This window comes from Bemisia tabaci, chromosome 4 (assembly GCF_918797505.1).
Source record: "Bemisia tabaci chromosome 4, PGI_BMITA_v3".
In the NCBI taxonomy this organism is placed as follows: Eukaryota; Metazoa; Arthropoda; class Insecta; order Hemiptera; family Aleyrodidae; genus Bemisia; species Bemisia tabaci.
Window position 1 is genome coordinate 4627028 of NC_092796.1, and position 27112 is coordinate 4654139.

The following is a 27112-nucleotide window of genomic DNA, read 5'->3' on the forward strand; positions in this document are numbered from 1 at the left end:
TATAATGTGTGTTTTGTAAATATTAAGGTAATTTCGTATCCAACTTAATGATTTCCAAAGCACACGAATTTCTACTCAATTTCTTATAGCCTTTTATAGCCAATGGCGATAAAGTGTAAAGCCCGGCGATAGGAACTATAGCCCCACTGGATACTTTTTCATAGCTTCGTATAGCCTGGCTATATGATTTGCTCCGCTTTCTACAGCCAGCTATATGATTTTCAATAGCCTTCTTTAGTCGGCTATAAGAACTATATGGTATTTTGAAACGCAGCTCCTATCGCCAATTTTTACCAGGGGTGCTTCCTCGCATATATATACTCTTGGTTCTCTCGGTTAAACCAGGGAATAACAATTGGACCACATTTTGCAATTCGGAACTTTAATTTCTGGCTCATCTGTAAAAACACTCATGTGCATAGGGAAACTGATGGTACTTACGTTGTTTTTAAACTGAGCTGGAATTTATAGTTCCTAATTGCAAATTGTGGTCCAATTATTATTCAAACTCAATTCAAAGCAAAATGTAGTTAAATCTATATTTGATGAAAATTACTAAACTTCCCTAGATGTTTTCCATCTTGTTAATGTTGAATTTTCAGCTGGACGCAATTTTGACACTTTGTTTTTATTGTTTGTTGCAGAAACTTTGTGGAGCCGTGTTTCTGAAATGGTAGGCCTTTTTGGCGAGGAGATCAGCCCATCGACGGCAGCCGTGCGGGAAACAGTGCCCGTCGGCGCCGACTGCACCCTGAGCCCGGTCAAGCGTCTCGTCTGCTCGCCGGACTTGCCCGTCTCCGTCTTCTCGCTCCCAGCGCCGAACCCCGAGGAGGCCGCCGTGGACTCCTCGACGACCCCCGACAAGTTCACCTGCTCCTACTGCTCCAAGACCTTCTCCCAGAAGAACACCTACCAGAACCACCTCCGCTCCCACGGGAAAGAGGGCGACGACCCGTACCAGTGCAACTACTGCGGCAAGACCTTCGCCGTCCCGGCCCGACTCACCCGCCACTACCGCACCCACACCGGCGAGAAGCCCTACAAATGTGACTACTGCGACAAGTCCTTCTCCGTCAAAGAGAACCTCTCGGTCCACCGACGGATCCACACGAAAGAGCGTCCGTACAAGTGCGACATCTGCGAGCGAGCCTTCGAGCACTCGGGCAAGCTCCACCGCCACATGCGCATCCACACCGGCGAGCGACCGCACAAGTGCTCCATCTGCAACAAGACCTTCATCCAGAGCGGTCAGCTGGTCATCCACATGCGGACGCACACCGGCGAGAAGCCCTACGTCTGCAAGTCCTGCGGCAAGGGCTTCACCTGCTCCAAGCAGCTCAAGGTCCACACCCGCACCCACACCGGCGAGAAGCCCTACTCCTGCGAGATCTGCGGCAAGGCCTTCGGCTACAACCACGTCCTCAAGCTCCACCAGGTCTCCCACTACGGCGAGAAGGTCTACAAGTGCACCATCTGCTCGGAGACGTTCAACTCGAAGAAGAACATGGAGAGCCACATCAAGTCGCACTCGGAGAACGCCGTCACGGCCGTCGCCCGGAGCGGCGCCGAGAACGAGCTGTCCTCGAGCAGTGATAAGGAGAACAAATTCGAGAACCCGCCGTTGAGGGGTGCCGTGGAGATGGCGCCGGTCCAGATGCCGGCCACCGCCGCGCCGCCTCCAGCCGCGGAGTCCCCGTACCAACCCTCCTCCACGCCGTCGCCCATGTCCCCGGCGTCTCCACCCTCCACCTCCTCGCAGCCTTACTTCAAAGACTTGAACCAGTTCATGAGGCAACCCTCTGGGCTGGACCCGGCGCTCCTGGCCGCCGCCGCCGTGGCTTCCGCCAACGAGTCCGAGGACGCCAAGAGGTTCCGGCGCTACCTCCCGATGCCCTCCGAAGTTTCTAGTCGAACCTCCACCCCGGAGGCCTTGCCGGTCACCGAGCCGTCCGTCTGCATCATTCCCGACTCGTTCGTGATGCACAGGCCCGGGTTCCCCAACAACCGGTTGCTACCTCTTCCGCTCCCGCTTCCACAGACCTACACCCGGGAACCATCGCCGATCCTCATCAACATCCACTCCGGCACCGGGCTGCCCGTCTCCAACTCCTTGAGCCTCGTGCCGTCGTCGTCGCCCGACCCGGTGGATCTCCGCTCCTGCAAGGAGGAGCTCAACTTGCCCCTCCGGAAGCGGAAGACCATCTTCCGGTCCACGGAGAGCCCCGAGCGGGAGGTCGCGTCCGTGCGGTATAACTCAGTCATCCACTACGCTAAGGCATCTTAGTGATAAATGATCTACTTACTGTGATAATTTTCAGTGGCGTGGCGTGAATAATCGATTATCGATATCTCGCCATTTGAAGCTATGGTAAAGAATCGATTACTGAGGTGTTCGCTGCGAACACCCTGATAATCGATCTTTTTTTATAGGTTTAAATGGCATAACGATCGATGTATCGCAATTCAAGCCACGCCACTGATAAGTTTCGACTCGTTGCTTCCTCCGGAGTTGCACCGCGCGGAACTGCGACTCCCGTGGAACACTTCCTAGCTCGAAACACGGGCGCACAGACCGAGAGCCTTTTCAAATGTTTCGCCAAAAAAGGTTTGTCAACCTGGTCAGGGCATTCTCATTCTCGTTGCCAGGTGTTTATTCCTACCTACCCTCTAAGAGGAGACTAATCGTAAAGCTAGAACAAACGGTATTCTTTAAGGATGAACATGAGATTGTACGTTGATTATTTTCTCGTTGAATGTCTTATTTACCTACCTATCTACCTCCCTTTTGGCTCTGTGACGCTCGTGGCTCAACGGCCTAATAATAGGGCCTCGTTTGACTGAGAGATTTTAAGTGCAATAATTCCTATTAATCTAGTGTAACTATTGTAAATAGTTAAGTAGTCTCAATATTTTTTTCTCTTTACAATTGTAATGGATATTTTGTGAAATTTTTTTCTCTGAAAATTGTATGATTTCATCGTCTCAACTTCAATGTGTAGCGACAGACTTATTGTTCTGATACAACCAGCAAATTATGAATTGTTTCACAGTTCTGTGTTAGCCTGAAATCATGATTGTACTGTCTCTCAATCTAATCTGCTGCACTTATAGTTATGAACTAAAGTCAGAGGGAAATTTTGAATTAGATGCGTCCATCATGCTTGGGTATTCGATTTACCCACATATTTTCCAAGCTGGCTACTGCGTATATCGAAATGACCAAGCATCTCGTTCTGAAAATGTGTGAAGAAACTTGATTTCATTTACAGTTACGCACCTTTCAATTTTGAATGTTTGGAATGGAAACTCAGATTTCATTTTTTCTAAATAGAAACATGAGCAGTTCAAAATTCCCAATTTCTCCTTTAATCAATTTAAACTTTTTTCTTCTTTTCAATGGCTGAGTGTCTTTGAGAATTAATCTTACAGTTCAGAAAGACTGATCAAAAAGGAATAGCGTCCAAGGTGAATTACAATCTGTAGAAAATAATTCTTTTGGCTTTTTGCCTCTTAATCGAGTTAAAAAAGATAAAATCCCATACCTAATCTAAAACAATATTGAGTGGCTTATGTATTTTTGGTAATGGATTTTTAAAATCTCTCATATTACTTTTTGAAACACCATCTCAAAAAAGTCTTATAAAAAAAAAATGACAAAGCATTCAATTGAATTTTAAATGTCAACCATCAAAGAACAGAAACAACTGAACACATTGCTTCGCCGATATGAAGGGTTCCTTGAATGCTTGTTTAGGTACCTCTTTTTTCTTCACTTTTAAAGGTTGATCTCACAATTAACCATCCATTGTAAACTGTGTAAGAGGATGTTCTAAACTTTGTAACAAGTGGAAACTCAGCAATGTCAACTTTACTTGGCCAAGATTGAGTTGTAGACTTATTTATCTTTTTCTTCGTAGCTTTCTGATTTGTGACAAAATGTAAATCTTTGAAACATGTATAATTATGATAAATTTAATGTTAACTGCCTCAGGTAAAATTTGAGCAAATTTTGTAAACCTTTTAAACATAATACACCCCTCTCTCAAGTGCAAGGGTGGAATTTCAGACTCGACTGATTGTGAAGCAATTGTTATGACTCTTAGTCACTTCTCCAATTACTTAAGGATCATTTTTTTCTTACAATAATTAAAAATCATTTTAATCAATTAGTGATTCCTATCCTCTCTTTCACATCGTTGCTGATTTTATAGTAAGACTTTTAAGTACCGGTTTTTTGTATTCCTTTCACGTTTTTGATCATTTAGTGAACAACTGCAGGGAAGAAATTATCGTTTCCATTTTCTTAACATTGCCTTCTGTAAATATAGCAAATCATGAACCAAAAGAGAACCCCTAAATTAAGTCTTTCAAGAATCAGAGTTTTTTTACGATATCGTCAAAGCTTTTCAAGTGGATGTAGCCTCTCTATCAATTTTGCAGAAAAACAAAGAACAACAAATTGGAAGCCTGCTCAGACTTAAAAATCAATTTTACCAATGTAATTATCTAGCCTATTTGTTGCTTAATTTTAAGGAACCTCTCAGGAAAATTAGACAAACTTGTACAAATAGTGAACATGGGCAGTCAATCATGACTACATACTACACCCGGTCTATCTTGATTCTGACAGCAAGGAATTAAAATCCTAAAAGTTAATTCACCTCATGATTGTCAGTGGAAAAAAGTGTGTCACCCCTTTGGTTCCATAAGCCTATACAGTCTACCATTGTGTAAAACTGAGGGGACAAAATCTTTCATCTCCTCTCCTAGTTGACTGTTAGTTTTAGTCATGATTGACTCCTCTTGGTACCTTCTAAATATAAAAAATAGATGAGAAATATTATAGGTTCTTGAACAAATATTTACTGTAATGCCATTTGGATAGATAGTGTATATAAGTGTGCTTTTTGAAGTAGTGGAAATATTTTGAGATGTTTCATTTGTTGTAGGAACGTTAGGTTAGTTCTTGGGATTTGATAGTAGGAAATGCCCATTTTAACTCAGGAAGTGACACTTAACTCAGGAAGTAACACACCACATGCGCTAGAACAAAGCTCAATTAAATAAACGTTGAGCAGCGACTATATAATCCTACTCTCAAGTGCCAAATCTGAAGGCAATGGCAGCCGTAAGCCCTGAAGCACCGCAGTACACAAAAAGAAAAGATATATTTCTGTTTTATTTTTATATAATCTATTTTACCTTAATCTTCTCAGCAGGGAATCAGTACAAACATTTTGTTGTCTTATTGCGTATTGATAGTAAATATTTGCTTTGTCAGGTCGAAAACTCAGGGGGAAAAAACAGCAATATAATCAAAGCCAAGGCGCTAAAAATTATAGCTTCGCTGACTGAAGTATATGATACATTTAATCTATTAGAAGTATACCCTGGATTCCTCTGAGGGCACTTATTGGAGTTTTAAAAAATAATTGTTACGATATCCTTTCTTCTTGTCCAAATTATTATGTAGACTAGGACAATTCTCATTTTTTTTTTTTCATGAAAAGAGAATACTTAAATTTCCACCTGGGTCTTCATCAGACAAGCTGTTTTTTAAAAAATCTTCTGCATTATTTCCTGTTTGCCCGTCGTGAGAAGTTAATCTGTTTTCGACGTTATGTAACTGTTTATTGTCCACTTAACCAAACTACAATGTTATTGAATTGCTTTTAATTTTCAGTGGGTTAACATGTGTAAGATTATACCATAATTTTGCTCATCTTGAAATATGAGAACTCTATCTAGCTGGAGTTAATAAAATTTTGTCCGCATAGCAAAACTAGACTGAAATAAAGAAGTGCGACTCTCCCTGACTTGGAGTCACAGTTTCGCACGCCTATTAATTTAAAAGTAATAAAATTAACTATCTTTAAATGTGTTATAATTTATTCCAAGTTTCACTTGTAAAGTTAATTTATATTCTTTATAAAATTGTTTTGTTTTTTAAACTTTTCATCAACTGTGCATTTTATACCTCATTTCAAAACGTCTAATAAATATGAACTTCGAAATGACAAACTTCAAGTTTTTCTTTGCTTCTTTTTCTACCTTAATTGAAATTTATTATTAAAACAAATCATGTAATCAATAAAACAAAGGATGTGCCATTTCAATCAAAATTGTTTGGTTAAAAAAAAAAAAAGATTGATACAGACTGCTGCGCATCCTCACCACAGTCTCTGATGAAATTAAATGGCGAAATAAACTAGGTAGTATTTTCAATCAAATTATTATACTCCAAGTTGCTAGAAAAAAAGCTGAGTGCTAGTACGAACTAAAATGATCACCTTACAGTTTTCACATTTTGGCAAGAACTTGCCTTATTTAGGATAATTTCAATCTTCAAGCTTCAATTACTGAAGTGGACCCAGCTAGACAGAACTGCACCAGGTTGAATCAAGTTGGAAGGAGAAGAAAAGGGTTTGAAGTTATAAACCTCCATAAGACTCAATGTTGAGGGTAAAGTTAAATGACTATTTTTACGTACAAAATAATTTTTCTTGACTTTAAATTTTTGACAGGTGAAAATTCAGGAGAAGTTGAATTCAAAACTACTCTCAACTTATTTTTTCCAAATGCGACTTGGTGCGTTTCTATTAAACTCGATTTAAATGATGCCAGTCTTTCACATTCATCAGAAAATATTGAACTATTTTGTGAAAAATACTTCAATCATTCTGAGTGAGAGCTCTTCAATTTATGTACTGACTTGGATTTAGGAGTGACAATAACTGTCCATCCGTTGCAGATTTTCTGATTAAGCCACTTAGTTGAGAATCAAAAAGTAACGTAAAGCTTGAACAGGTTTTGCCCACCTAATGATCAATCGATTGCTGTCACAAAGAAACCTCGCATTCGATACAGAAGCTAATTACTTTATTGAATGTTAGGTTGTTTATTCTAAAATAAAAAAATTCATTTTCATTTCTTTAAATTTTGCCGATGGAGAATTTACAGGTGTCTAAAATTTGATGAATTCTGCGTTTGAATGGACGCTACCAAGTGAGCTGAGTGCGAGGATGCCCTTGGTTCATAAATTGAACCATTATTGGAGGAGATATGACAAAATGATCTAATCTGCCGAAATACATGCGTTTAAATGGGAAATGCCACCAGATGATGTCACTAGGCGGCGCATTTTCTCACTTTTAAATCTATTTTTATACTATATCCCATAGCCGAAAAAAATTATGAAAAATACTGCAAAATCTGCTCTTTAAGTACTTTCAGATGAAGCAATAAAAAATTTCTGTGCAAATTCTCCATTTTTTTTATGTCCATGGATGAGGAATATCGTCTTCATTTGGTTAAAAAATCAAAATCTACTGAGATTTCTGACTTAATCAATGCGATAAATCGCACGCCAGTTTGACTTTTGCAAGAAACTGAGACGAATCCCCCAAAGTGTGTCTAATACCCCACGTTTAGTGCCTAATAAGGATAAACAGATAACGATTTCGAGGTGTATCTTAGATCATAATTTATTAAAAAGTAAATGCAACATAATTTGCGCCTTCCTTGCTGTACAAACTAAGATACATCTTCAAGATAATAAAAACAGATGATGGTAAAAATTGTAGTGATGAAAAAATTTTGTCAACACAAATAGTACTTGAGAAAACTGAGGAGATCTGGCAGATTTCCATACAAAAATCCTAGGTTTGAAATAAGTGAACGATCGACAAGATGCAGTGATCACAGACTGCAAGAGGATCAGGATCAATCATGGCAGTATTTTTGGACTGGTCTTCTGGGACTTACTTAAGAAACCATTCACACTTCCCACAAGTTATAGGCTAGCTTTACATAAAGATGGATCATTGACAGAAGGGTTCCAACCTTTTTTTAAAAATAAACATGCGCTCTCTCATCATATAATTTTTTCTCTGAGTCCAAGGTGTTTAACTCTCCATTCTAACAAAATGCAAGACAAAGCAACATTTAGAACGTTTAATCTGATATAGAATTTAAATGCAGATACACTCAAACTGAGTTCGCATCAGAAGTAAGCAAACTCCCCTTTATATCTGGAATATATTCACCCTAAACCACAGGTATGTTCAGAATTCCTACAGAGTTTGCATGGTTTTTGACATATTTTTAAAAATATCCAGCAAAGAAAGAAGAGAACTGTACACATACCATTTTACTTAGCACATCATTATAGAGAAATTTCTGCTTGAAAATGGAGGCATGAAGAACATTTGAACAAAAAATCTCAGATTCCGAGAAAAAAAAAAAACCAAGAGATCAAAGCATGAATAAAATTTGACAGTGACTGAGGATAAATTCATTTGCCAGAGTCTTCTCCTCATAGACAAAGAAAGTTTTAAATTTAGAAATTTTGATGTCTTCCATTAAACCATTCTGGTTAAGTCACCCATTTTATATTGCTACGAGTCAACTTCTCCCAAGTTTTAAACAGACTTCACAGATAGAAATAAAATTTGCTTATAGTTTGCTTGGTTTCAGATTTTGAAACAACTGGGAATATGCACCATGCTAAAGAAATACCTGCTCATAGATAGAAATAAATGTTCATGAAAGATCGCAGGGACAAATGACCCGTATTTACCAGATTGTCTGATCCTGACAGCGGCTATTTACAAGTCTGGAGGGTGTGTATTTACATGAAGGGGGGTCGAGGGGGCATGCCTGGTGGAGGAGGTCGCATTCCTGGGGGTCCACCCATGGGAGGAGCACCTCGGCCCATCATTCCTGGTCCTGGCATACCTGCGGAGCGAAAGAAGAAGAGGTGCTATATGAGTTCAGGTTATCGCATGCATTAGGTATAATTAGCAAAATATGATTATTGAGAAAATAAGAAGCGAACTTAAACAGAAATTCAGGCATACTGTGAAAACGGTCTAAAATACTACCCTGGGGAGAGACCTCTGCTGCCGCTCTTAACTTCTAAGGTGCAGCCCCAGCACTCGAAACTTCTCGAGGCTTGATGTCTGTTTCGTTCGCTCTGAGCTAGTGGAATGATAAAAGCCAAAGAGAGGGACTCCGCTACGGTTCATTATTTTGGACTGTTTTAACAGTTGGTAAGTCAATGTTACAGCTTTCGTGTGCCTTTTTATCAGTTTTTTAATTGATAGAATTCAGTGATAATCTGTCCTTTTTGTAAACAGTTTTTGTTGGTAAATTTAAGGCTTTTTGGTTCCAGGAGTGGTGGAATAACTACCACTTCAATTTATGACTGACTCTATCCGTTGCACAAAAATGGTAAGGAAAACTGAGAGGGATTTTATGACTCAAAGATTTTTTGCAATAGAATTGTACAAAAATCTAACCAACTACATCAAAAATTTAAATTAAATTTACTCCTTGGAGTACAATTGGCATGGTCAATGGACAATGGTCCATGTGCCATGCATTTTCAAATTTTCATTGTCTGAAGGCACTTTAGTCCAATATGATTTTAAGTGATGGTTTTGAAATTTTCTGACTTTACAAGGTTTTTGGGTGTGAAATTTCCTGAATCTGTCTTAACTTCTTAACGATTTTGAGCATGAAAATGGTTTTTAAAAGACTTGAACAGCTCACAATTTAAGCTCTGCAAATGGGAAGTGTAGATACAGTCAAAGCTATCATAAAGTTTCGGTTAAAGAAGGAAATTCAAGGTGCGATGATGTAATTTACTGACTTTAATACGTTATTCCTCACTTTCTAAGAGCTTGCAATCCCGTTGTCCTTGCCATGACAGGTTTAGCAGAAGAGGGCATTTCGACAGTGAAACTCCTAAACTACGTATCTTGTTTAAAATGTTAGAACACCTCCGCTCCTTTATTATTTTTTTAGAGGAGAACAAATCGACACCAATTCTTGAAGTTCACGCAAAATTTTCTTAGCACAGAGAAGAAAAATCACCGCAGTTTTCAAGAATTCCCCTGGAGGTGTTTTCCGATAAAAAAATGAAGTATGAGAGGAAGTCTGAAGCATCGCAAAGAGATACGTGGTTGCAGACTTACATCGTTGAGAAGAAAACTTAGCCTTGGTAAACAAACAGATCTGGAGGGCTATTATTGATCTTCTCTTAAGACATGATTTTGATCGTTTAAAAAAAATTGTTCCTGCCATTTACTTTCGATTATTTGAATTTTTCACATTTCAAGTACTTTCCGAAATTTGAAATATTGTGTAAAAACACTCATGAGTACATCGTGACAAACTCATGGGTAATCCGTTATTTGTAGATGATAAATATATGGTTTTTGAGAATTTGATTTCATTCAACTCTTGTCATTTCAGTCTATTTCCAAAATTAATAAAAAATTAGGAAGGTGCAGCTTTTAATCCGGAATCCCCCCCCCCCATCTCAAAATTTTTCAGAGAAAAAATTTGGGTGCTGCCTATGGTCAAAGAAATACAGTAGTTTTCTTTCAATTCTATGTTTTTTGAGTCGTGCACTTCAAACGATCATAATTCCGGTTTGGTAAGACATTTCTACACCTTTTTCAATCCGAAATATTTGGAAAACACCCCTCTTGACATAATAGTTTTTTCAATTTTGTGTCTTTCTGCTGCTTGAGGGTTCTATTTCCTGAGGACAGGGTTGAATATCGACGGTGAAAGTCGGCAATCACATAACTCGGTTTGCGACGTCGCAGACTTCCTGTCATACTTTATTTTTTAAACGGAAAACTACTCAACGGCAATTCTTTAAAACTGCCGTGATTTTTCTTCTATGTGCTAGGAAAATTCTGCAAAAACTTCAAGGAATCATGTCCATTTGTTCTCCTTTAAAAAAATAACATAGTTGCGGAGATTTTCAGATACCGCAAACGAGTTATGTGATTGCCGACTTGCACCGTCAATATGTTCTACGCATGTATAAAAAAAAAAAAACCGTTAGGCTCTCAGCAGAAAACTTACCCATGCCCATCATTCCTGGAGGTGGTGGTCCTGCCATCATTGGTGGTCCGGGTCGCGGTGGCATTCCTGGGGTCATAACCTGAGCTGAAGGGCCTCCAACTCCTCGTACGGGACCTTGTAGACCTGTAAAATCAAAAGCAAAGATTAAAAATGAAGCAGTAAAACTGGATCTTACAGTCTCTAAGGCGTTACAAAACTTGCAGTGAAATCGATGGTGGACTAAACATATAATTGGAGTTCATACAGAGCATTTGTTGAAGCATAATATTTGTAACAGCTGATATAATGCTGATGATAGCAATTGATTGTAATTTAGAGTATAACCTCAGTTCAGTTACTTTTTACCTCAAGCAAGTCTCTTCTATTTGTACTCAAGGCTCTTAATAAAACTATCATTAATTTCGTGGTAATAACGCTTTATAATTTAACAGCATTTAAATGTTTGAATTTAAAAAAGAGGATATGGCCTGCATTTTATGAGGAATTAAAACAAGAGCAGCTTTGAGGTGAACTGATTATCATACATTTTTTCTAGCAAAAATATCATTACACCAAACAATATTTTGTCCCTGAGGATAGAGGTACGGGTGTTCCAACAAATTCTTGCCAGAACGCTATCGGTACCCCCTCTTACCAAAACTGGTGGCAGTACCGACAGTGGCGATGATATCGTTAACAGCCTGCCTTAGTGGAGTTTTGAGAGCTCGCACTCAACGCATTGTTGCCCCGTGTGTTGGTTGGTCAGATTGCCTGGAGGCACGTAATATAGATGTACAAATGGCAACAACTTCTTTTTGTCAGCTCCGAAAAATCAGATCACTATCGGTAAGAGCGCTCTTAACGTACATTTTTTTCGACGGAACTGTTTCGGTAGCTTACCGACAACCGATAGAACAGCCCGAGATAGAGGTAACATTTGGCAGTGAGCCTTCACAGATTTTTTTTTCTTTTTTTCTTCCTTTTTCTTTTTTTCAGGAAAAACCTGATACCTACCTACCTAGTTAAGTAACTTTTTACAGAGAGCCATGAGGAGACATTAACCTTCAAACCTTTGTACTTTGTCAAAACCGACTTACCAGCAATAAAAAGAAGAACAGGACAAAGGTAGACACAAATTGAAAATGAAATCGGAGGATAAACAAAGTGAAAAGTTGCTGTTTTGAAAGCCAAGGTCGGCCCTGGACAGTAACCATTAAGTGAGAGGGATGCATTATTGAAATGAAAGAATATGGCTCACCGATGGGAACTGAGGTACCAGCAGCTGGAACTCCTCTCCCGGCTGCTCTGCTGATTCCAGGTCCAGGAGTTGCTCCGGGAATGGGTACTCTGGGGATCCCTTCTTCTGGGGGAGGCGGTCCTTCTACAGTCATTGAAACTATATTTTCACCGCGAACGAGCACGAACCCTAGGACTCGTTTCTCCTCTCTTTCGGCTTGTTTCGATGACTTAGGCTTCACTCTTCTGAATTCTTCGCAGTCTCCCAGAATAATATTCATGTGTTTGTCGAAAGCTGCAACAATTAAATCAATGAGTAAGAGTTTTACTTATTGAGATTGATCTTCAACATAAAATGTTCAAAGTTAGCTTGAGTTTGGTAATTTTAGGAGCCATTTTTTCGCTTGCAAATTGATTATCACTTTTATTTTTGAGCATAGTTTATATGGCATGTATTTAGTATATTGGTGACAGACATAGCTATCATTAAACATTTATTGAAGCAATAAGTGTTTTTAATAGAGTCAATCTAAAGCACAAACGAAGCAGAAATTTGATCTGTGCCAATTACTTAATTGAATACCACAAAACATTTTGTCATCATCACTTGATTCTACGTGGCAAAACAAATGTTACAAGTCCATGAATAGTAGATACAGTTTATGAATAGAAAATACATATTGAAATAGAATATGGTATTTAAGGTGACAGTTGTGACAACAGAAAAAAATAATGTGGAAGCAATTGTCAGTGAAGGGTAAGGCAATGTATTCAACACCGTCGGTTACAAAAATAAAGAAATACCTTTAAAAGTTCCGATGAATGTCCGAGAGTCCTGGAGAATCACTCGGATCCGATAATTGACATGTTGCATCATTTTATTATTCTTGCTGATCGTCTAAAAACACAAAGTACAAAAATCAGACACAGTTGCAAAGGAATGAAAATTTAAAGAAAGGATAATCATTGTAATTAACATTATTGACAATCTTGACGCGTAGTAATGATGTTATTACGAAAATGCATCCCTCTATTGAAGCATTTAAGCGTAAGTAACTGGATGTTCCAGCTCCCTACACTCGCTTTGGTGGAGTTAAAATCTTTAGAGACGTTGTGTACATTTTTAATTTGTTTTTTTGGCTTGTCTTTTAAACTTGAGGGTAGATTTCTTTGAGAGGGTTTCTTCAACTCACGTATTGTTGCTGTAAAATGAAAGCCAGGGGTGCAAAAAGATCTCGACCACGCAACCTGCTCGGTCGAGATTATCTAACCTGTTATCCCAGGATTTTCTTTAGTTGTAAGCCATTCCTCCTGACTTCAGTTACTACTACGGACACTTTAAACTCATGCTGCGTGCTAAAGTTACTTAATTTACTACAGTTTTTTTCAATTGCACTTCCAAAATTTAGAAGAAACGTTAAATGTTAGGTGTCATATTAGTATTTAACTTCCTGTTGTCAGTAATGTGAATGTAAAATCTCTGCAGAAACTCCACACAACACCAGCTGTCGTTGTAGCGAGTAACTGCTCAATTGAATGACTGATAGAACCGCTCACTCCTCTGCTCGTTGGTTAAAAGTCTCTCTTAAATAATTACCAAAATACATGTTGATTTAACACTGATCAGTGCACGCAGATCATTTCTCCCCTGACCTAGTATGTGGGGACTTGCAGTAGTAACTTGTGAAGTTCAGTGAAGCACCCACATAAGGTACTCAGCATTTCAATTCATGCGATTCTCAGACGTAAAGACAAATGGGACCCTAGAGCTGGACGGCCGCTACGGACAATCTTGTACAAATTAGTCATGAAGAATCCGATGAAGAGAAGGTTAGAGATACTGGGGTTACAACTCAAGAGTGCCAAAAAATTTCCAGTTTCAGATATATTTTGGCTAATGCTGGTTTAAATTTTAACGAATTTAGAAAATTCAAGCTCCGCCTGCAGGCGAAAACGCCGGGGTTCCCGCATGGTCCGAGTGATACCCCGCAAATGGAAATGGACGACTCAATTTGAGCAGCCACAGTTGTTAATTGAAACAGACATTTACACAAGTTTACTTACCATTTTGAAGCAGATTCTTATAAACTAATTGCTAAAAAAATGAATACAATCGCGATAAAATTCACGACGAAAATGAACGTTCAGTCAAAACAACTTTTCCGGTGTTCATCAACCCTAACCTAACTCGACGTCAACAATCAGCAGTATCAACAACTCAATGCAGCCAATGAAAAACGTTCTTGCAATAGCGCGAAAATGTCTAAAATTCAAATTGACGCGTCACCCTTCCACCGAGCGACAGACGACCTGCCTTTCATTATTACACTTCATCTAGCGTTGAGAGTTTACTTTTTACTTCACACGACCAGTGTGTAATTTTAAAATTCGGAAATTTTAAAAAAAATTGAAAAAAAAAAAAAAAAAAAAAAAATTACACGATAAACGAGTTTCTCCGCCAGGGAGCTACCTCCGCAAGAAATCATTCACCACCCGCGCGTCGGGGGGCGCGTCGGCGTGCTGCCAGTGTGAAACGCGCACTGACGCCTACAAATCTAGAGGGATACTTCAAGCATTGCGCAATGCTTGAAGTATCCCTTTAGGTTTGTAGGCGTCGGTGCGCGTTTCAAGATGCCAGCGGCAAGCACGCCGCGCCGCGCCGCAGCAGCGTGCCATAAACTTCCCTATAATTAATAGGTGCTGGTGTTAAAATATTGGCAATTTCACATCAAATTCATTGGCGACTCAGAAAAACATCAGTTACGAAACTTTCGTGATCTTTCAGTCATCATCCGACTTATCTCTTCCTATTCTTGAGTTTTGGACCACAGTGCGCTCATAAAATTCTCCTCTGGGCTCAATCGTCCACCGAGCGCATGATATCATTGGTAGTTTGCGACGTTGCATATTTCCGATCAGTTTACTCTGCAGGAAGCAAATGGACCAATAATATTGCACTGAATTTCATGTTATTATTTTCGTTGGCTGATCAAGGTTATTTTCCTCTAAATTTCGTACGAGAACATCTGAGTAATATTCGCAGCTAATTTTTTAAAGCAACGGCTGTTAAAGAAAAGAAAGAAAAGAGGTAAAGTTCAAAAAAGGACAATACTCTGAAAAAACTATTGGAATGTATGAGAAGCAAAATTCAAAAGGTAAAAAAAAACTGCCTTGGAAAACTCCTTAAGGATTTACCGTAAAAACGTTCATGTGATAGAACAGGCGTTACAACCATGTCATAATAAGAATAGAGCTATTTCAACTTTGGTGTGTTGCACAGTATCATACGCAGTTGAAGGCGTTTTCATATTGGTTCGGCCGCGCCCTACGGAAAGTGAAGTCTTGATGTGTTGATTTTTACTGCTATCCGCTCTGCATGCGTTGAACGGATGACCAGTAATGAATGTCTACGTGCGCGGTTATATATCTCCCGAATTTATTTCGTTCCTCGAAGAAGAAATTCACGAAAACTGAGAATTTCACACCGCTCAGCGTCAAAATTAGACTGCATTTTGCAATTTGGACCTATAAATTCCGGCCCGGTTTAAAAACAACGCATGTACCATTAGTTTCCCTATGCACATAAGTGTTTTTTCAGATGAGCCAGAATTTAGGTTCAAATTGCAAAATGCAGTTCAATTGCTGAGTTAGGTTTCAACCTAAGAATACAACTATTTCAACTTTGGTGTGTTGCACAGTATCATACTCAGTTGAAGGCGTTTTATATTGGTTCGGCCGCGCCCTACGGAAAGTGAAGTCTCGATGTGTTGATTTTTACTGCTATTCGCTCTGCATGCGTTGAACGGATGACAAGTAATTAATGTCGACGTACGGTTATACATCTTCCGAATTTACTTCGTTCCTCGAAGAAGAAATTCACGAAAACCAAGAATTTCACACCGCTCAGCGTCAAAATTGCTGAGTTAGGTTTCAACCAAAGAATACAACTATTTCAACTTTGTTGTGTTGCACAGTATCATACTCAATTGAAGGCGTTTTATATCGGTTCGGTCGGGCCCTACGGAAAGTGAAGTCTTGATGTGTTGATTTTGACTGCTATCCGCTCTGCATGCGTTGAACGGATGACAAGTAATTAATGTCTACGTGCGGGGTTATACATCTCCCGAATGTACTTCGTCCCTCGAAGAAGAAATGCACGAAAACTGAGAATTTCACACCGCTTAGCGTCAAAATTAGACTGCATTTTGCAATTTGGACCTATAAATTCCGGCCGGTTTAAAAACAACGCATGTACCATTAGTTTCCCTATGCACATAAGTGTTTTTTCAGATGAGCCAGAATTTATAGGTCCAAATTGCAAAATGCAGTTCAATTGCTGAGTTAGGTTTCAACCTAAGAATACAACTATTTCAACTTGGGTGTTGCACAGTATCATACTCAATGAAGGGTTTTATATGGTTCGGCCGCGCCCTACAGAAAGTGAAGTCTGATGTTGATTTGACTGCGATTCGCTCTGCAGCGTTGAACGGATGACAAGTAATTATGTCGACGTACGGTTACATCTCCGAATTTACTCGTCTCAAGAAGAAATTCACGAAAACCGAGAATTTCACACGCTCAGCGTCAAATGGATTAGTTCAACCAAGAATACACATTTCACTTGGTGTGTTGCACAGTATCATACTCAGTTGAAGGCGTTTTATATCGGTTCGGCCGCGCCCTACGGAAAGTGAAGTCTTGATGTGTTGACTTTGAGTGCTATTCGCTCTGCATGCGTTGAACGGATGACAAGTAATTAATGTCTGCGTACGGTCATACATCGGCCATAATATTACAACGATATAATACAACGGCCATTATATTTACTTTTTTCAAAAAGTTGAGCAGCACACAAAACGCCTATGATTTTCTGACAAAAATGGAGAATAGACGGTTTTCGATCGACCCCCCCCCCCCCCCCCCCTCATGTAGTGCTTCTGTGACACTAGACTGCACCCCCTGAAAAGAATAGTCCATAATCCTCTGTTCATCCACCCCCGTCAAATTGGTGTTGTATGATGAATTTTGGACCCATCATTTTGAATAAAAAATATTCTCTTTGAATTTTGAAAATTCGTTTCAGCGTTACCTCACGCAGCTTTTGACTCCCTCGCTGAAAGCACCAGTAACGTAGGAGTCTCAACACCCCCCCCCCCCCCCCCACCAACTTAGATCGTCACGTTTACGCGTTTACGCATTTCATTACCCCCCTCCTCTAGCCCCTTTCCATAGCTCCTCTACTTCTAAACTTTAGTAATAAGGATCTGAGGATCCCTTGATCTCTAACCCCTTGGATTATGCGGTTAGGCAGCATACTTAGCAGATAAGTATTAGAGACCCTAGTTCTACCATTGCCCGACAGAGGCGTGTTGATATCAGTTCGTTATCAGGTTTATAGGTTATCAGGAAGTAAACAAAAGCACATTGTTGATAATTTTTTTTTTTTTGATGGGTTCAAGTGATTGAGTAATTATTTTTTCAATTCCACGTGCTTTGAAAGTGATTCTCATCTAAAACTTCCAGCGAACATGTGAAATAATTTACATCCCTAACGCTGTTTACCGGTTACAAGGGTTTTTGTATCTAAAGGTTCCAGTGAAGGTACTTACTCTACGTTCTACTGTTTCACCCATTGCAAAAGAAGGTGAGGCACAGCAAAGTGCTTGTGGTTTTGCTTCTGTTGTCATTCAAAACATTGTTTTTCTTCTACATGATTGTTTAGGGATTCAAGCACATTAGCTGGCATACCGGCAGTGAAACTACCAGACCACGTATCTCGGCTTGCGATGGCTGTGTAGACTTCCTGTCATTATTAGATAAACATCAAGGACAATGTAATATTACCATTGATACAACAAGCTTAATATCAGGTAATCTAAGCAGTAGCGGTAATAAAAATATATTTACAGCTTTTACGCAGTAAGGTCCCTGTTTCCAAAGATGGTACGTTACTCATGAGGATACTTCATCAAATGCAATACCTCTGGGCTCAAACAATCCTTGAACTGGGTTTACTGGTTTTTCAACCGATTTTCTTTTTGCAGGAACAACAAGGCTGAACTTACCATGAGTAATCGTGATGACTCAATAGTGGCGGCAATCATCAAATGTGCCAACTTCGCTGCCATCAAGCATGCCAATCAAAGAAGAAAAGATTCTGAGAAAACACCATATATTAATCACCCCATTGGTTTGTGTCATTTCCCTGCTTTTCCTAATTTACCTCCAATGAATTAAGTACTCGAAAGTTCTAAATAATCATACCACAGCTTGTGAGAAGCTAAGGAATGAATGGTCAAGAGATGTCTCCTTGGTTGACATATTATTTTTTTTCGTTCAATTATGGGGCCATTCATGAAGTACATTGTAAGTGATGAACAATATGGATGAAAGAAGAGAGATTACAAATGCAATAAAATGCTAGTAATAATTTATTATGGGCAACTGAGAATTGAACTGCTGGCGGATATGTTTCGGCATCAAAATTGCCGTAATATTTGGTCACAGGCGGGATGCAGAAGGCACCAGCATTCGCCTTCCCATTCCCTGTCTGTTTTAAAATAGGAGATTGATAGATTTATATAATGAAGTAACTAGCAGTTATGCACTTACTAAAAATCCTCAAAATTTTCAAAATAGTCTCTAAATATGTATGTCTTGAGGTGGATGAATTTCAACAATTTTGCGGGGAAGACCCTTGCACAGCCCTCCTTCCAGGGATGTCACTTGCTATCATGCAAGGTGTAATGAAATATTGTTTGCCCTGCAGGTATGAAAGTCGTAAATCCAAGCCTGACTACCTAGGAACACAATCAGTTTCTCTTTGTTTTAAAAGTTACCCCATCCATAGTTCTGGACGTCTGATGATGAACACAGTTTACTCTCTCTTTACTCATTGGTTTGGGGATGAAGTATTCAATGTTTTTCCTTATTGTATTTGTTTTAGGAGTAGCCAATATTCTTACAGATGAAGGGCATGTCTATGACTTGGACGTAATTCAGGCTGCTTTGCTGCATGATACTGTTGAGGATACAGATACGACGCTTGATGAAATCGAAAGACATTTTGGGAAGACCATCAGAACCATTGTAGATGAAGTTACTGATGACAAAAATCTACCAAAAGCTGAAAGGAAGAGATTGCAAGTAAGCATATTACTTTTCAAAATTTTTCAAGATTTGTTTTCTTTTTCCAGATTGATGCTGTTTTCTTAAAGGGCATGTAGAATCTAATTTATGTAAAGACAACTTCATTGCTGATAGTGTCTTTTGCATTATCGTCAATGTAAGAAAACTTTAAGATTTTGGGGGCTCAGAGCCTACTACAAGCTATGTTAACAAAAAAAAATCATTAAGGTAAACTTGTGAGTGAGGAACTAATTTTTCTTAATCTTCATTCAGAGCTATTTTTTTTTATTCTCCAATTTGATGCAGTAAGGAGTATTTTCTCCCCCTCTCATTTTTTTCGCTATTTTCACCCCTCCTAATATGTTGATACAAATGCAATGTTTTTCCAGGTTGTTCATGCCAAAACCTCTAGTCACAATGCCAAGTTGGTGAAACTTGCCGACAAGCTTTACAATCTACGTGACCTTGAGAGAGAAACCCCAGAAGGTTGGACGCCAGAGCGGGTGAAAGAATACTTTCTGTGGGCCCGAGATGTTGTCGGTAACTTACGTGGAACCAATGATGTATTGGAACAAAAGCTCGATGAAGTTTTAGAGAGAAATATTCACAAAAACACCTTGTGATACCTTCCTACTCTTGGAACTCAACATTTTCAGCTGTGATATCTGTAGAAATCAAAACTGTGATCTAAGATTAAGGTGTGGTTTACTTAATGGCCACCCTTGAAACTGTGCTGTTATTCTCGATCTGTGTTTAAGCTGTCATGAATGTAAAGTGCGAGGAAAGAAGCTGTCATCTTTCCTTCCATATAAAGATATATTCTTATGAAGGGAAACTTTGCTTTTGAGAAAGTAGTTTAAGTTGAACAGACTTTTACATATCAATGAGAGAAAGCGGCGTTATGTTTCATTAGTTATCGAACCTCCTCATATTGTGGAGGAGTATTGTGTAAAAAAGTATTCGTTTTAATAATAAATTCTCATTCAACCATTACCAACAACTGTGTTGATTTTATTCACTCATTCACTATCATCTCTCTGATTGTTTGCGATTCATTCAAAGGGTTTCTTTATGCGATGCGCTTAGATAATTGCACAGAATTTTCAGGATCAATTTTCCTTGCAAACAATTTTTGGGCCTAATTTTTTTTGTGACAACAGCAATAGTGTAAAAGGGAAAATATTTTCTAATCCTTCAGCCTCAAAAATTGATTGCTGATTGCCAACTTTAAGGGTCACTCAGGAAGTGAAGTTTTTCATTATTCTCACAAGCTATCAAAGCTGTAAAAAAGTCGAGTATACTATAGAATTTATTTGACTCTTGGCTTCAAATTAGGCCGTCATTTTACAGAATTGGATCCCAGAAATGCTCAGGTGAACAATATACCTAATGACGTCTCTGACATGACTCCCTGGATTGGAAAATCCTAGAGCTGCTTTGCAAAAATATAATAACTTCTAGGGTTTGTATACAAAAATCAAAATTCATTGCGCGAATTACATGCAGTTTGATTCAATCTTTCAAATTTACTTTTAGATAATCTTTTATCAATCCTCTAAATCTGTCCCAGCACATCAATGCTTATACATATGATGATAAATCAACTACGACGGTGCGCTCCTGAGTATCTCTATGGTCCACTATTGAAAAATAAGGGCTGAACTTGAAGCTAAGAGTGTGCAAAATTCAACAATACAATTAGTTTTATTCAGATCTGAAAGCTTGCGAGGAAAGCACAAAGAGACCTTGCAGGGATGATGACCCCTATATGAAATGATACTCTTTGAAATCAATTATAATTTAAAAATTCACCAGTGTCACATGGTAAAAGTTCCGCAAAAAGAAACAACTCGCATCAAGTTGGACCTGTGAAAAAGGATTAAGGTTGTAGTCTCTTGCAAGACGATATGCACAGCAAAGACTATTTTTTCACAGGATAATTCCATCAGTACTTAAAATAGACATTAAATGAAAACATGTGAATTTTTTGTTAAGAAAACGTACAACTAGTTGACTACAGTCAAGGAACACAGTATTTTTCAAAATGAGGGTTGGTTTCTCTCTGATGAACTTTGATCCATATTTGTTTATTTGTAAACATTTACAGTACTGAAAGTACTTGGTTAAGATGTTTTTATTACAATTAATTAAAAAAAAGCAGACGGCTTCTTCTAGTAGATGCAATATTTGAGACTGAAGAGACAGTACTAGGTCCTATTCATTTCGTAAGTTGGTTATTTAGTTTCAAACCCAAGTTAGAAGATTTTTCCTTCACCAATTTAACTTCACAACGATGTTTTGTGAAAAGGTAAATAAAATTGGTCCGTCAATTTTCATTTTTTGAAGGAGAAAGAAATTTTTTCTTGACCAATAATTTCGAAAACTAAGATGGAGTGTATCAGATTGCACAATTAAGATAAAGAAAAAAAAATTAAATTGTACAGGTGAAAAACATTTTAATTTGTCAAGAAGAGTACAACGATAAAAAAAAGCGGGTATAAACGAAATAAAAAATAAACCATCTTAAAACTGGATCATTTGGCCCTGTAACAAACAAGAAGAGTAATGCAACATTAGACATCAACTGTCAATAATAAAATGAGCTTGTAGGTACTGTAACTTTTAATCAGTGAAAAGAAGCATTAATGATTCAGGGGAATTTTCCTGGATTTTGTTTCAACAATATGTATTAAGCCTTGAAAAGACTTTAAAGTTGCAAATTTTCGGCTCACATTTAAAAGCAAAATGCTGAGAAGGCAACAACAAGTATCTGTTCTGCCTCGGTTGTACACTTGACCATGCATTTCTTTTGCCGTGATTGTTGGTCTGTAAAGCCAGGTATTCATAAAGGCTGCACAAACCAAGAATTGCGGAAAAGTGGTTGCTTTATCTACAGAGTATCCGTAGCAGAGATATTTCCGGACATCATCTTGGCTTTCCCTGCAAGGATCATTTTTAGGGATCTCAAAATAAGCAACTTTGAACTCTTTTGTCAAGGCTTAATATCGTTCAGAAAAAAGTCCTTTCAAATGAAGTCCTCTACCTTCTTTTTAAAAATACAAGAGTTAAAAAATAGTTAACAATTTTATTCATTTTTTATGAAGACTTTATTGTATTCTTAGAGAGGCAATATGATTTAAAATTGTTTTCTTGAAGGAGCATTCATACATTCCGTATTTCTCATGATTTATAGTATCGTTTCTCTTTGTTTCAAAATACCAGTACACTTCTATGAGACAGCTCTTGTTCAAAAAGAGCTGCTAAATTTTAACTTTTAGGGATTCAAATCATAGAAGGCACTAAGAAACTCTAGGTGCTCTCTTAAGTGACATCGGCTGAAATTTCCTAGCCGATGCATTAAAGTCTGACTTTTTCTATGCATTCCATAAAAACCCTGCCTTTAGGTGAGCAAAAGTTCGACCAAAGTTGGTAAACGTGGTTGGTTTATGTGGACATTAATAAATTACCAAGTATATAGGTGCTTTTAATAATCAGCGTAAATAATAATTCATGACATACCTTGCGTTTCTTGTCTCCTCCCAATTCAAAATGTTTACACCTTTTCAAAGCTAACTGTTTACGGTACTTGCAGTCGGAGCATTCCATCCTCAGTACGATCTTCTTTGTGGTTTTGGCCTATCAAAAGACAAGGTTTCAGTTAGATTTTGACGCAACAGACAAATAATAGTTCAATTCAATGAGTATTCAAGAACTCAATTTTAAATATGTTATCTCTCTGCTCCATTTATGCCCTTTGAAAAAAGATATATTTGTTTAGCCGCTACAGAACATTCCAGCAAAATATCAAAGAGGAGCGATATGAGAGCAGGGAAAAACAAAACAGTTTGTGAGAGGTTAACAGGGAAGAAATTGATCTGCTGAAATGACTAAGCATTTCTTTTTAATACAGAATTTTGTGGGATTCAGCAATCCTTACAGATGATTACTCAGTAAAATGATTGAAAGGACCTAACACACTGAAATGGTATAATTTTTTCCTCTCCTATTCATCAGCTGTCCGTGCCAGCGATCTTAGAGTAGATATGAGTCTCATTCAAAACAAGTACAGATGATCCTTGAATAAAAATTCCAAGAATTTACAGTACCCTGAAGATTTATAACTGAACTAGCTAGGGCTTTCTCAGTTTCTTATGTTATATAGAGTATGGCTTATTCTATGCGTTCCTCCTTGGAATACAGTTTAGAATCTATAGGAGCCTGGAGAATGAGTTCATTCTTACTGTGGTAAGACTGAACAAACACTAACAGCATGAATAACCAGGAGGAATAATTGGAAGACTTCACACTGAGAGTCCAGGTAATGTGACAAGCTGAGAAGCAGAAAATTTGGCTTTCCGATTTGAAAACCCTTCTTTCCTCAGAAATTTTAAGGTGATGTCCATCTTATGACTCTGTAGGCATAGGTAAATTGCCCTGACTTTGACAAGAAAAACCATGTGATTTGAACCGCAATGTGACACAAAAAAAATATGTGATTTGGCCAGCTCTTTCATTCGTAAGTAAAGCCTGTTTTCCGCGCCTTCCCATTTTTAGAGAGAACAATTGCCAGAACAGAAACTTTTGCACCTCTGGTGACCAGAAAGCGTGAAAGTAACTTGAGCTGATCAATCACATCCTTTCAGGCGGTAATATTCATCATCCTTATGTAAGAAGTAATAAATGATGTTCTACGTTTATTTTAACGAAGATCAATAAAAGTATTACAGCCTTCCTTACACACTTTGTAAGTTATTATTGTGGAGTAGAGATTTGAGTAATTCCCCATATGTAACTTGCGCGCAATGTGGAGCTCTCAGAGTGAGATGTCTCCAATATTTGGCCCCTGGAAGTAACAACTTAATACAGAAAAGTATTCATACCTTTTTCCTGAAAATAGGCTTAGTCTGACCACCATAACCCTTCTGCTTCCTGTCGTAACGTCTCCTTCCTTGAGATTGTTTACGCTCTTTTGACTTTTTGTACTGAGAAACTTTGTGGGTCTTGTGGGCTTTGCATCTTTTGCAGTAAGTCCTACGCTGCTTCGGTACGTTGACCTGTAAAAATAAAGTTAAAAGATGTATTTTAGGACGTCACAGCTATGGACTGCATGATGATCATCTAGGGAGATAAAAAAAAGTTAGAGGGAAAACTGTTACAGGATCTCAATGACACGGAAAGAACACGTCTTGTTGTATACTAAGAGTTTGAAGGCAATGGTGTTTAATAGTTTAAGTTTGTGAGTAGTGATCAATACATACTTCGTCTGTGAATGGGCTTTCTTGCATCAGCACTATGTATATACACTGATAATAGGTCGAGAGGTGTCTAAAGATTATTTGACGAAGGTGGTAAGATTGGAACTACAGGAGATAAATTTGACTCAAATTTGTTGGAAAGATTTATGATATGTAACAAAGGAGATATCTTAAAGTAAAGCAAAAATCCAGCGGGAAGATGCTCCCCTGGCTAGATGCCGCTATAAACCAATACAGTTATACCCATGAACGCATCAGTGTAGGACAATAAATGGTTAAATTTTCTCCCATTGTTCCAATTCTGGCATATTTGACATATGGTCTAAAGACTGGGAGCGGAATAAGCCAAAAAATTTATTCATAAATCATGACACAGTGACATGAAGGTAGATGGTGCTTGGGTCGAACCACAGGAATTTAGATATTAAAAATTCTGACACTGTTGCTCGAATTCAAATACAGTGAGAAGGTTCAGTTTCAGGTAAGGAGATAAGGAGTAATAATTCGTTCACTGAAACTTTTGGATTCTTGGCGAATACAGAAGGGGAAGACGGACCACCGCGTAGGTGATGCAGATGCGGCGGTGAGTAAATATTTAGGAGTTCAACGAGGTAATAATAATCATTAGCTAGAACCTGTAAATACACGGTAAAGTTAATTGCTCAAAGAGCGATTAGTAGGAATTATTCGGCAGATAAAACTGACAGAACAGTTTGTCACATGGTGGCTGTGGTTGAGGTTAATGTGGAAATTGGACATCTGCTTCGCCGATTTGGTGCTTACAGTGGTTGGTAAAAAATAAGGAAAAAGCTTGTAATAATTTACAGGCAGTTGGAAACAAATCTTGAAAATAATTAGCGTAAAAATAAAGAAAATTTACCATTTTTAGGCTTTTTGGAGACGTCCACACTACACAAAACGAAGCGGGCGGAGGGGAAACAACGAAAAGATCCTGATGGAGGGGAAAGTGACGAGAAATCATCAAAAACCGGTTTATTCGTCGAGAGGATTTTCAAAATGTATGGCGCGCAATTCAAACGAGCGCTTGGCCATGGTTTGTCCGAGATCTTCGAACAGTGGGGAAGAGACGGGGCAAATATAATAGAAGATTAACTTCCCTCGTACAAAAAGAAATTTACTTATTAAAGGGGGAAAAAGCCTATGGTATTGGCCTACGAGTTGTAGTAGTTAGGAAAAAAAAACTGACTCTAGATAGTAATGAATGTCGGTGCCTAATGAGGTATTGTAAGTACGTACTAAAGTGATGCAATTTTTAATTTTTTTTTCGGAATTCCTAGTTCGTAAATCGCAGAGTAATTTAAGCGATTCCACTGTGAAAAACGATCTGATACTGCTAGTTGTTAAAAAAGTCTATATTTTCTATATTGTTGACTACATCTTCATGGTGGCATTAATATTTGTGGATTCTTTGCTTGCTTGTTTTTATGTTGAGCAAGTAAGCACAGAAGTCTCTGAGGATGGCTAAAAGGTTGAAAAACTTCAGCTAATTAAGGTGATTCGTCAAGCTTGAAAGAAGTGGTCGAACTGGCATGCGATTTATCGCATTGATTAGGTCAAAAATTTCGGCAGATTTTGAATTTTTAGCAAAAAAAAAAGGACGATAGCCCCTGCACATGACCCAAAGAAATCATTCTAAACTCAAAAATCGGCCAAATTCAGAGAAATAAAAGCAGAAGAGCGTTTGGAAAAAAAAACCTAGCATTCGATTCAGCTATTGATTTTTGTATCGAAGGCGAGGTTTTTCCCCAAAAACTATTCTGCTTTTATTTCTCTGAATTTGGCCGATTTGGGGGTTTAGAATGATTCTTTAGGGTCATGCGCAAGGGCTACCGTCCTTTTTCTTTTAATAAAAATTCAAAATCTGCCAAGATTTTTGACCTAATCGATGCGATATATCACATATCAGTTCGACCACGTCACTTGAGCTTGACGAATCGCCTTAAGATTTGAAATAGATTGCAACACCTTGGTTATGCTCATCACCCTCTAGAAAACGACTCTATGACTCTACTGAAATTATTTAAAAGTAATGCCGGAGAGTTGAACAATAGCATTAAATAAGTGAACTCACTTTTTCTCCTAGCCCTATAGGAGCCTCTAGACGAGTACCTGTCCCTGGAGTTTTTCGTGTTGCTATAACTGTCTTCATTTTACCAAAAGTTTAATTTTATCCAGCAGAAGTAAGCAGGTATAAATCTTAAAAATCATTACGTTTCAGATTACTTCATTGACCCAACAATTTTTTTAAACTTTCTTTAGGATAAAATCTATTCAAGTTTTAATAATTAATTTTGAGCATGTGGTATATGGTAAAGACAAAAAATAATAATAATAAAAAAAAAGGCGCTAGTCAAAATCAATTTTACAACTTCAAAAATGTTTGCCTCAGAACTCACATGTTAATTACTGAGACTTATAGTAGTTGATAGTTTTTTTTTAAATCTCGCATAGTACAATGATAACATTAAAAAGTTTAAAAATTCAACTGAAGATCTGCACATGGCGCTTAGTCATCACAAATCTATAGATAGGAATCTGTCTGTAAAAATTGTACTTTGAGAAACTAGCAAGATATTTTCAAAAGTCATGAACACTCAAACTCTAGATGGAGG

The 27112-nt window shown here is 38.3% G+C and overlaps 4 protein-coding genes across 6 annotated transcripts in view; 2 read left to right on the forward strand and 2 right to left on the reverse strand.

Annotated features, from left to right (window-relative positions):
• LOC109031315 (uncharacterized) overlaps positions 1-6021 on the forward strand; it is a 29810-nt gene extending 23789 nt beyond the window's left edge. For both annotated transcript variants that reach the window (XM_019042767.2, XM_019042766.2), the window contains exon 2: positions 645-6021. In XM_019042767.2, coding sequence (XP_018898312.2) covers positions 671-2284 — 1614 coding nt within the window. In that variant the 5' untranslated portion in view covers positions 645-670 and the 3' untranslated portion in view covers positions 2285-6021. The remainder of the gene's footprint in view (positions 1-644) is intronic.
• Positions 6022-7466: 1445 nt separating this feature from the next.
• Positions 7467-14309, reverse strand: SmB (small ribonucleoprotein particle protein SmB). Its single transcript, XM_019042744.2, has 5 exons — positions 14161-14309; positions 12901-12994; positions 12119-12391; positions 10882-11004; positions 7467-8736 (listed from the first exon to the last, which is right to left on the reverse strand). Exons 1-5 carry the CDS (start codon positions 14161-14163, stop codon positions 8630-8632), a joined length of 600 nt encoding a protein of 199 aa, XP_018898289.1. The 5' UTR covers positions 14164-14309; the 3' UTR covers positions 7467-8629.
• Positions 14310-17482: 3173 nt separating this feature from the next.
• Positions 17483-20219, forward strand: Mesh1 (Metazoan SpoT homolog-1). Of its 2 annotated transcripts, none has more exons than XM_019042747.2 (4): positions 17483-17697; positions 18141-18286; positions 19043-19242; positions 19614-20219. In XM_019042747.2, exons 2-4 carry the CDS (start codon positions 18163-18165, stop codon positions 19845-19847), a joined length of 558 nt encoding a protein of 185 aa, XP_018898292.2. In that variant the 5' UTR covers positions 17483-17697; positions 18141-18162; the 3' UTR covers positions 19848-20219. The 2 variants fall into 2 exon arrangements, with proteins under 2 accessions (XP_018898292.2, XP_018898291.2); XM_019042746.2 differs by having other exon boundaries at positions 17483-17740; positions 19614-20218.
• A 1441-nt stretch (positions 20220-21660) lies between these two features.
• RpL36A (ribosomal protein L36A) lies at positions 21661-25501 on the reverse strand. Its single transcript, XM_019042801.2, has 4 exons — positions 25360-25501; positions 24105-24278; positions 22744-22860; positions 21661-21768 (listed from the first exon to the last, which is right to left on the reverse strand). Exons 1-4 carry the CDS (start codon positions 25459-25461, stop codon positions 21748-21750), a joined length of 414 nt encoding a protein of 137 aa, XP_018898346.2. The 5' UTR covers positions 25462-25501; the 3' UTR covers positions 21661-21747.
• Positions 25502-27112: the final 1611 nt, after the last annotated feature.